Source organism: Pleuronectes platessa, chromosome 4 (assembly GCF_947347685.1).
Source record: "Pleuronectes platessa chromosome 4, fPlePla1.1, whole genome shotgun sequence".
NCBI lineage: Eukaryota > Metazoa > Chordata > Actinopteri > Pleuronectiformes > Pleuronectidae > Pleuronectes > Pleuronectes platessa.
This window is the reverse complement of record NC_070629.1, coordinates 2,457,482-2,469,050: the sequence shown is the minus strand read 5'-3', so window position 1 is coordinate 2,469,050 and position 11,569 is coordinate 2,457,482. Positions and strand designations below refer to the sequence as shown.

The following is an 11,569-nucleotide window of genomic DNA, read 5'->3' as shown; positions in this document are numbered from 1 at the left end:
AGCTTTTAGCCATCAAGCTCCTCTGCTGTGGAATAAACTATCACTTTCAGTTCGGGAGGCAGACACCATCTGTTCGTTTAAGAGTAGGCTCAAAACCTTCCTTTTTGATAAAGCTTATAGTTAGAGCTAAATAGTGCGGCAGAACGTTACTTGTTCTATTTTATGACACACGACACACGGAGCTTCTTTTTCCAGCTTCTCCTTCCTCTACTCCATCCCTATCCCCCTTCCCCGGAATCCCTTTGCTTTATCACCCGCAGATCCAGGGCCTCTGTGGCCGCACCATGGATTGCGGTTTGTTGATCGCGCACCGGGGGTCGTGGTGGTGGATCCAGTGTGGCGGATTCTGCGTTGTGTGGGTTGATCGTGGTGGTGGTGGCGGACGCTGTGTCGCGTTGGCATCGGGTACGGGCGGTGGACCAGGGCCGCGGCGGCGGCTCGTGGTGGGTGGCGGTGGACGGTGACTGAAGACTGGAGTGGCGCTCTGGTCTGGATGGTGGATCGTGGTCCTGCTGGTTGCTGACCATGGACTGTGATTGCTGTGACTTGGCATGTCATGTTGGGGTTGTCCTTCGGGATGCTTACCCTCATCAAATGCTGCTAGAGACTTTAATCTTTAATCTTGAAGACTTTAATCTTGATGATGTTTTCCTGCACGTGGCATCTATTGCACTTCTGTCCGTCCTGGGAGAGGGATCCCTCACATGTGGCTCTCTCTGAGGTTTCTACGTATTTTTACCCTGTTAAAAGGGTTTTTGTAGTTTTTCCTTACTCTTGCTGAGGGTTAAGGACAGAGGATGTCACACCCTGTTGAAGCCCTATGAGATGAATTTTAATTTGTGAATATGGGCTATACAAATCAAATTTGATTGATTGATTGATTGATTGTGGTATAAAGTGTTGTGAGTCATGCAGTCTATTTACGATGTTTCTTCATTGCAATGAACCCTTACTGTGGTTTATTTTGAGAATTCATCTAACCACACTATAGTTGCCTTGAACAGAATTTATAGAAAGAAATTTGAAATGTTATATTGGATGTACATTTCGCTCTGAGCTGACCAAAACTGCAAAATCACATCAAAGCAGAAAATGGCTCTGAACAAGAGAATAGAAAGATGGTTTTATAACTCAATGTTCACCTCTACATTAAAGTTTTCACCAAATATTTGTGATTTTCCTGAGAACGCTATGTGATGTCTGAATTTCCATTCGCAAGACATTTGCAATTTGTCATAATTTATTATTCTTCTGTTAATACATTTTTGTATTGACCCTTATTTCTTTAATTATGTAAAAACAATGCAAAAGGCTCAAAGTATATGTAAAAATTACCAATAAAAGCACAACTGAACATACAGTGCTGTGAAAAAGTATTTGCCCCCTTCCAGATTTTCTATTTTTTTGGCATATTTGTCACACTTAAATGATTCAGATCATCAAACTAATTTTAATATTAGACAAAGATAACCCAAGTAAATACAAAATCCAGTTTTTAAATCATGATTTCACTTATTAAGGGAAAAAAGCTATCCAAACCTACCTGGTCCTTTGTGACAAAAGGGAATGGGCTGTTTTGGCCAAAGAAAATAGCAACAATGGCAATAGATCGCACAGTCTGCTACAACAAATATAAAAAAGAGAAAAATATAATACCAATAATAGATTGGATAGAGTAAATCGAATCCTGTTTAATACATTGTAAACATTTTATATAAAAACAGATGGTAAAGAGAATGGTCTGTAATAGGCAGATGAATTCACAGATTATATTTTGTAGTTGTTTTTGACAAAGAGGGCTCATGCTCATCTCACTGACAGCACAAGTTTCTTATTTTAGTTTGCTCTCTACACTTTGCTCCACTGTGTTCTGCTCTGTTCGCTCCATTCTCAACTGCAGTTCCTCTGCGGCACTCATTTGCCCATCACAATATTCTTTATGCTTTACATTACACCTCTAGAGTACACAGTGGATGCTACAATCTGCTGCACCCTATACTGTAGTTTTCTATTAGATTATTTCAAAAATATATTTTAACATCAGAGCAATAGTCTGTAATCCTTGCACACTGTCCAGGACGAGGAGACAGCCTATGGGACCTACCCGTACTCTGTGCACACAGGTACAGACAATATTCAACAGATGCAAATGATTGCCTGAATTATATTCTGCATTTAGATGGGTTGGAGTTTTAAGTATAAGTAATTTAATTGCAGAGAGAATTACTGTCTTGTTTGTTTCTATAATATGAAAATGTTTAGACACAAGATCCCTAAATTAGCTTTGTGGATATAATTTGTTTATCTCACCCTGCATTAAAGACATGTTGATGTATATGTCAACTCTGATGCAGCCTTGTGGACTAATGGAGGACAATATTTAAGCTACCCTGAATATTATGATAATCAAAATCCCTTCCATTGAATAAATGTAGGGGGGGTTTCAGCCCCTACAACCTACAAAACAAATATCAAAAGAATCCAACATAAACTGTGGGAGGTGGGAGACAACAAACATCTGTAATCATTTAACATCATGTTATGCAACACTGTCAAACCCAGTGTCGTTTTATGGACAATTTTAGTTTATAATCAGGAAGAAATCTCACTGAAGATACAGACTACACTCTCTCATATGAAAGTCAGATATGTTACATGCTGATCCACCACCCTGACCTTCCACACCCTTACCTTCTGCCTCACAAAGCCACACAGCCTCCTTCAACCACAATGGGACATTTGTACAGACATGGAATAGTCTACATGAAAATACATCCCTTTTAAATAACAGTTGCATAATGAATGCCTAATGATCGCATGTCATGAAAACCTGAACACAGGTCATCAAGAAAAGATGCTGAGTTCATTGGTTCTTCCACTGGGAACGGAGTCCACTACAAAATATATTACTGAGGTGTGAATAATGTTGAAGTTTTGAGTGTGATTTTAAACATATTTATTTTGATAGCTTAATTCATGCATCAACGTGTTTCATTACTGAAATATACGTTTGAAAAAAAAAACAGTGGACCCACTGCAGTTTAGGGTTTTCTCATTTTTAGGCAGAGCTTTTGTCAAGACCTATTTTTATGCGGCTCTCGGTGTGGTATATTCTATTGTTCTGGTGTGTGTGTGTGTGTGCGCGCGCGCGCGCGCGCGCGCGCGTGTGTGTGCAACGGCGTTAGGAGGTTACTAACACAAGAGGGCGTGTTGGTGTGCGTCCGGGCTGCTCCTGCAGCTCCTGGCCTGTCACCGCTCTGATTTAAGGCTCGCACCATCATCTGCTTCTGGCTGAGAACCGTGCGTCATGGTCATACTCTCCTGATAGTTTTCGTTAGGTTTGAGGATTTGCTCTTCTGCAGGATGGATAGTTTCCTCATTCAACTCTGGTTGGTTTCTCAAAAATATGTTACCAATGAGCTCACTACAATGTTGACTCTTGTGTTTCTCTAAGTTAATATTGAGACATATTGTTATATTGATATTGTTTTGATCTGGCGAGACATCATTTCACTAAACCGTCACGCTCTGGAAAGGTTTATCAAGGCGCAATATTTGTATGTAAGGTCTCACGACTTTAACTGTGGAATGTTTCACATTAATCCACGTTCAACAGAGTATAGGCTTTTTCCTACTCTGTCCGGTTCTAATTAAAAGTAAAAAAAGAGGTGTGTGCGTGTGTGTGCGTGCGTGCGTGAGTGTGTGTGTGTGTGTGTGGGGGGGGGGGGGGGTAGTTATGGACCATGTAAACATGAGCCTACTCAGTACCAACCGCACATTAACAAATGCAAGAAAAATTAACACGACCAAAAAAAGCAAAGCAAACCCTGACAATAAATGATATGCAATGATAAGTGTGCCAGTAGTTTGTTTGTGTGCGCGCGCGCATGCTGGTCAGGGTCTGCAGAGCCAATCAGCTGCCCATGCAGATGACGTGCTGATGTCATACGTCAGCCCCGCCGCTTGTCAGGATCAGAGCTCCACACACACCGGCAACAAACACATACACACACTCCCTCTCCGAGCCGGACAGCACAGCCCCTGGCCCGGCAGCCCGGCAGCGGAGGACACATCCAGGCTTCCAGACGCCCCGCAGCCCGCTGTGACAGTGGACCTAACGTCGCCTTACTTTGTGGACATGGGAGATATGGGGGATCCACCGAAAAGTAAGAAACTTGCTTGGTGTTGGGATGCGATTCTGGAACTTAATTTATCACAACTTTAGATGAGATTACTTTTTTGCGCTGTGGTGCCTGCAAACAGAACACATTTCATGGCCTATTAAAAGTCACTGGAATTATTATTTAATACTGAATTTTATAGAAGGTTCAAGTAAGAGCATACTACCTATAGACTTTTATTAGGGAAATAATATAAAAATAGTGATAATAATAGAAATAGTAATAATAATAATAATACAGTTAAGAAAATGTCATGCTTTATTTGAGTGTGCTTTGCTCAGCATTCAGTTGTGAACATTGTGTCATGTGTCCTGTTACTCTTCCAGAGAAGCGGCTGGTGTCTCTGTGCGTGGGCTGCGGGAACCAGATCCACGACCAGTACATCCTGCGGGTCTCTCCGGACCTGGAGTGGCACGCCGCCTGTCTCAAATGTGCCGAATGCAGCCAGTACCTAGACGAGTCTTGCACGTGCTTTGTCAGGGACGGGAAGACTTACTGTAAACGGGACTACATCAGGTAGGACGGCCGGTGCGGACGGGACGACCCCTTTCACATATACAGCGGGAACTGGAGCTGCATGGATACTAGGATCATAATGATTATTATTTAAGAGCTTTTACAATAGACTCTCAAAATGAAAACATTCGGAAAGATCAATTCCACAATGAATCCTGTTATCCACGACCATATTCATTTACTGCTTTACTGCTACATCAACTTGTCGTAGATGGTGCATCCTTTCTACCAGGGTCACTATTTCGTGGTGTAATGTTTACATCAGGTGCACATGAGGCCTTCATAACTGTTCTGAAATGATTTCCGAGCAGTTTGCAGCGTGCTGCACGCAACACTTTGTCAGGTGGACCAGAAAAAAATCGTAAAAATTGTTAAATTAGTCAGTGATTTTGTATCATTCTTACAACAACTCGAACAGCGACGATTGTTGTCTTTTTCTGTAGATTGAAAATGTCACAAGCTCACTTGAATTTGTATTTCAAGTGTTATTATTATTATTATAGTTGTTATTTTGTATCATACTTGAGATCGTCTTACAATTATAACAATAATTCGATTTTGGAAAAGGCCAACAATTCTATTATAATTATTTTTATGGCTGTTGTTATTATTATTATATATTATATAATATATAATTGTTACTATTGTTATAATTATTATAATTTATTTTAATGATTATTTAATATAATTGTAATACTATAATTATTATTCATATTAATATATGAAAGCCTAATCATCGATCGTATTATAGCTGTCGTAATGTAAATTTGAAAATATGATTTTATTAGTGAGACTGAGCAGCCTGCAGTGAAACTGATCAGTAAGTGTGTGTGTGTGTGTGTGTGTGTGTATCGCAGGTTATACGGGATTAAATGCGCTAAATGCAACATCGGCTTCAGTAAGAACGACTTCGTGATGAGGGCCCGCTCCAAGGTCTACCACATCGAGTGTTTCCGCTGCGTGGCCTGTAGCCGGCAGCTCATCCCGGGTGATGAGTTCGCTCTGCGGGAAGACGGGCTTTTCTGTCGGGCGGACCACGACGTGGTGGAACGGGCGAGCATGGGCCCTGGAGACCCGCTCAGTCCACTGCACCCCGCCCGACCGCTGCAGATGGCAGGTGAGGTCCCGGGGAGTGGGAGACAGGCACCGATAATCATTATACTGCTGGCTGCGTGTCAATGTGTCTGTGGCTCTCTATCTTTCTGAGGTATGAGGCCTTTACTGTCTGGATTTTGTCCTCCTGCGCCTTAAAAATACACGGATTATCTGATTATCTGACTTCATGCGACACCAGACTGTGAAGGTTAATGTTCACATTAACTGCACCTCTTAGTCAGTGTTCCACTGAATTCTAACCAGGAATGTCAAAGTGTATAGGCCACGTTTGATCTCTATTTTAATGTAAATCTCATGCAGTCACAGAGGAGGTGCTCCTGCTGCTGTAACTGAGGTTTTCTGTTGTACTGTAGCTGTCTGTATCTGGAGATGGATGTTTGATCCTGTACGTCTGTGTTCCTCTCTGCATACCGCTGTCCAGTCAAAGCAGGCTCGGGAGATTAGATAGTCAGAAATACACTGAGTTATCACTGCTGGTGGAAGAGTGCGACGCATAGCTGCGGGTCCGAGAGAGAGATGCTGTGAATGGCTCTGCATGTCTGAGATGGGTTGGAGGATTTCTTGGCAAAGGAGGTTTTGACTCTGGATCAGATGAGTTATCCAGTGCTGCGTTGTTCTCCAACATTTAAAAACTAATATGTAGGGAAGCCTGCAGCTCCTGAATCCATGAATCAGTTTATGGTCGCTTATAGAGGCAGTGTACATTTTTCTTATTCTTATGCGAGCCCGCTGTGAACTTTAGACCGTAAGGTCAGGAGCGCTGTGTTTGTTATGTATACTTTGCGTAAAACAGATTCATACTCCACAAGAGTTGAGTGACAACAGCTGGAAACGACTTTTGAAACTCAGAGACCTTTTTTTCGTCTGTACTTACTCATCTTTATCCGGACTTATCGCGCTGCAGACACACAGATTGATTTTTCTTTCCCTGGGTTGTTTTCCCGTCCTTTCTCAACAGCAGAACCAATCTCGGCCCGACAGCCTGCGCTGCGGCCTCACGTCCACAAACAGCCAGAGAAGACCACCCGGGTCCGGACGGTGTTAAATGAAAAGCAACTTCATACGCTGCGGACTTGCTACAACGCCAACCCGAGGCCCGATGCCCTTATGAAGGAGCAGTTGGTGGAGATGACCAGCCTCAGCCCGCGAGTCATCCGGGTCTGGTTCCAGAACAAGCGCTGCAAGGACAAGAAGAGGTCCATCCTGATGAAGCAGCTGCAGCTGCAGCAGCCCAACGACAAGACGGTAAGAGGACGGACCAGGCAAAACCCCTTCAAACTGTTCATATAGATCAGAGCACTAAGTACATTTCCAAACCACAGTGTGATCTGAAGGATGAGTGAAACAAACATATTCAAGCCTGTTTGATCGGTATTCTCCAAACTCACAAACATCTTAACTGCTCCTCTGTTTATTTATATTGTTGTTTGTTTGCTTATTTATTGATTGATCTGCGGATTACTGGGGGGATCCATTTCAGACCCCCCCCCCCCCCCCCCCCCCTCTCCAACATATACACACACCACCACAACCACTCCTCCCAACATACACCCAGACACACACACACACACACACCCACACACACACACACACACACACACACACACCGCGACCCCTCGTCCCAACACACGCGCACGCACACACACTGACATCCACACCCTAACATCTGTATTCAGCCTCAGTGAAACATGTGTTGAGCTGCTGGGTGCTGACCACGACGTGTCCTCTTGCAGAACATCCAGGGCATGACGGGCACCCCGATGGTGGCAGCCAGTCCGGAGCGGCACGACGGCGGCATCCAGGCCAACCCGGTGGAGGTGCAGAGCTACCAGCCGCCATGGAAGGTCCTCAGTGACTTCGCCCTGCAGAGTGACATCGATCAGCCGGCCTTCCAACAACTGGTTTGTCTTTTTTGTTCACTAAGCCATTTTAGCCAGCATGCTTTCATTATAATTATTTATTCAATAAATCTCTATATTGGGTTACTAATTCTGAATCTAGGAAATTCGGCGAAAACCCACATTTTATATTTAAGTTTTTGTGTGTAAACCTTTGTCCCGGGCTATGGATTATGTTGTCGTGGTAAACTAAAAATCCTATTGAAACTAATAGTTACAAGACGTAGTCAGTTAACCCTTAACAGACTGAGCGCTTACTGACCCCACTCGAATTTTAAATATCTCTGTCGGCATACGATGCGTAACATCACATTTATTGAATAATGTTCTCGGCATGTTTAAAATAACATTGTTCACTAAAATACTACTTAGTATGATGCCTGTTGAATCGTTAGGACTGTGTCGGAAAAAGTAACAGTGCAGCCAGGGCTGCTCCAGTGGATTATTAACGTTTTTGACAAAAACTGACACAGTTCATCCGCTCTTTGCTTGCGGGGACGCTGAAATAAGGAAAAACCGGGAGGTATTACGTTTAGTTGAAAACCACGGGTGAGTTATTAGTAAGCCTACAGATATAAAGTAAAAATAAGTAAATGAAAAATAAAATATCTTTATTTTCACCATTTCTCCTTATTTACGGAAAATATATACTAATTCAAAATCAACTATTTCGCTGTTCAAACTGAATTAGATGAACAGCAAAAACAAGAAGGATTAAATAAGGAAAACGAATCTATAATTTATCTGAAATTTCAACAAATGATCATTCCAATCAAAGTGTGATACTGATAACTACGGGCCTGTTGTTACGGGCTATTCCGTTTTCCAGGTTCGTTTATTATTGGCAGATAGAGTAAAAACAACTGTCAAGAATAGAAAACATGTGTGCGTCCATACAGCACTTTTATCTGCAAAAATTGTATACTGTGTCTGCGTCCCACCGGTTGATGTTTCTGACCGCTGCTTAATGCGTCCACAGGTCAGTTTCTCAGAGGGAGGACCGGGTTCGAACTCGACGGGCAGTGAGGTAGCGTCCATATCGTCTCAGCTTCCAGACACGCCGAACAGCATGGTGTCCAGCCCCATCGAGGCCTGAGCAGACCCCGCATGGACGGACCGAGTTGAACACACAGCCCCTGCTCATCCCATCCCCCCGACTGCACCTAACAACCCCCTGGTTGTATTTTGACACTGTGAAGACAATCATGGGATTTTACCATAGCCACCTATATAATGTCCTGGATGGGCAGTATGTCCATGTCCATCCATGCGTCGTCATGGCCGGTGCTGCCCGCTCTCACGCCTGGTTACAATTGCCAAACCGAGAAGACATGAACACGACTCCATCGGTAAATGGAACCTTTGAGTATAGGAGAGACATCTCCTACTTGCAAATTGCTGTGCGCTACTCTGAACAGAAAACAATGACTGGGGATTTTTTTAATCCATAAACGCACTTCATCGTATAATAGACCGTTTGAAGGGGAACAGCACTGCTTTTCTTCACTTAATTACACGATTTCCTACATGACCCAAGTACTAAAGCATTTGCAACAAGGTATACCTCTATTTTGCCACAAGCTTCGTGGGACATTTGTCTGAGTTAGTGTCTGTCCGAGATTTTTTTTTTCTTTCCCAAAGATGTGTAAATTAATAATAAGTTAAAAATACCGTTAGCTCTGGAAGAAAATGTTTAATTTGTTCCTGTGCAACAAAAATTATTTATTATTTATTGTTGACAATTTTGCCACCTTTTGTGTAACTTTCTTAACTGAAGTAAAAAGAAACAAAAAGAAAAAAAAGGTTGTGGTTTGGTCTGTGAATTCTCTGTCACAGTTTAATATTCCATGTTTGAAATATTCAAATAATAGGACGCGTTTTTTGTTTGTTTGAGTGCTTCCCTCTATGAATATATGAGGCGAGCAATAGATCTGTATAATAGCTGACCAGATAGGCCATGGTTAACTGGGTGTCAGGTTGGTGCAGATGCTGTCTCAGTTTACCTACAGGCTGCCCACCTGCCCTATATCTACCTCCACTGCAGAACACCTCGATCTTATAAAGATTCCTAAAATCGCATGTTACCGAAAAAAAGATCAATCTGATCTGAAATTATTTCAAATTGATTAATCCTCTTTAAAAACATTTTAGAAAAAAGGTCAATAGGTTTATTCTGGAACCTTCATGTGTTGTTTCAGGTGACCCACTACAGCGGACACCTCTGTGGGAACAAGCGGTCATGTCCTAACAATGGTACCATGAAACGTTGAACTGATCTCAGATATTCTTCTGGCTTTCTGCCACTAAAAGCAGCCTTAAAAATCTGTAGATTTTTAATTATTTATCCATAATGATAATGACAACAACAACAACAGCAACCACGATAATAATACTATTAATAATAATAATTTTAATAATTGGAAGTATGCTTTTATGATGAGCGTATTCAGATTTTATTTCATTGCTTTAAACATCAAAGAGCCACAACAATCATCATTTTTTAAATGTTTCTTTTTTTAAATCGATTGTTGTGTGATTGGTATTTTCTAGTGTTATGACCACAAGGTTCTTCAGCTCTAGAAACACCATACAGCTGGGCCTCATCCTAAATCTTAAAAATCTAGTTTGTTTCGTCCCTGAACACTGCTGCTTGGCAGTGTGTCCTCTTACCTCCTGTCCTGAGTTTTTTTATACAGTAGCATGCATTGCAGCCTCCATATATTTCTGCTTTCTGAATATATACTGAGTAGAAGCTGTTGACTTATAATAAGAATATTTTGAATACAGCTATAATATACCAATTATAATGATTAAAAAACAGGTTTGTTGAAATGAATACAATACTCAACCAATCAATTAACTACAACAGGGTAGTTAAGATACAGAGAATCCTAAAATGTCATCTGAAATCAAATATAGACCATGAAAGCTCTAAAAAAGCATCCAAGAATTTATCTATTTTTGTCATTTTACTAAACTGTAGTTGATATAATGAAATACAAAACCCGATTTTTTTGGGCCTCAAATTATTATCCCATCTTTTCTAGGGCAGATAGTTACCTTGGGTAAGGGCTTGGATAAAATTAGTGACTAAACTGACATGATGCTTAAAATCATGGAAGCATCAGGGGAACAAGCAAAGAGACCGCAAAGCATATTCTGCAAAGTCAAACACAAGGGCGCAACAGTCTGTAGGCTAATACAGCCTCTGCAGTGATCCCTGACAGTGTTCTAATCAACAACGAACAAAAAATTTGAATTCAGCTGCTAAAGCTGACTGAGACTTTTCCCTCGTGCTTACTACTTCTTCAATGGTGTTTCATACTATTTCATACTATTCATAACATAACAATGTCAGATTATGACTGAACTTGAGTTTACACTCGTCTTATTGTGTCCACAGAGAGATGCTGGTGTTACATCCAGGTGTTCAATAGAAAATAGGATGTTTGTGTATGATATTGTAAGAAAAACAAATAATGCTCTTTGAACCAACATTATCACAACAGGCTTTTATCCTAGACAATATGGAAACTGTACCTCACATGTGAATTGTTTTCTCAACAAAAATCCACTAATTCAGTGAGACCATTTAACTTTGAAGCAGGTTATATTGAAAAATAATGAAATACAGTAAAAGTAATTTACTGGCCTTTACTCTACAATATACTTATATAGCATACATCTTTATGTGGTCCAGACTAGAATAGGCTTGAACAAAACCCAGTGAAAATATTTCATTGGTTGGAATTAGGAGTGAGTTAACCTTGTACAATTTCCCCACACAACATCAAGGCTGCTTTCGCCATATGAATGAATTGAGGTTAAAACAATATGAATAGCAATCTCCTGTTGCCT

The 11,569-nt window shown here is 41.3% G+C and overlaps 1 protein-coding gene across 1 annotated transcript; it reads left to right on the top strand.

Moving 5' to 3' along the window:
- Positions 1 to 4,138: 4,138 nt before the first annotated feature.
- isl1a (ISL LIM homeobox 1a) lies at positions 4,139 to 9,454 on the top strand. The gene is made up of 6 exons (XM_053421330.1): positions 4,139 to 4,166; positions 4,508 to 4,697; positions 5,555 to 5,814; positions 6,772 to 7,058; positions 7,547 to 7,714; positions 8,691 to 9,454. The coding sequence occupies exons 1-6, from the start codon at positions 4,139 to 4,141 to the stop codon at positions 8,805 to 8,807; spliced, it is 1,050 nt and encodes a 349-aa protein (XP_053277305.1). The 3' UTR covers positions 8,808 to 9,454.
- Positions 9,455 to 11,569: the final 2,115 nt, after the last annotated feature.

Bases quoted from the DNA above. Each gene is read 5' to 3' on its own strand.
- isl1a (XM_053421330.1), top strand. From the start codon at position 4,139: ATGGGAGATATGGGGGATCCACCGAAAA. The intron at 5,815-6,771 runs GTGAGGTCCCGG...CTTTCTCAACAG, and splicing joins CCGACCGCTGCAGATGGCAG to CAGAACCAATCTCGGCCCGA. The intron at 7,059-7,546 runs GTAAGAGGACGG...GTCCTCTTGCAG, and splicing joins AGCAGCCCAACGACAAGACG to AACATCCAGGGCATGACGGG.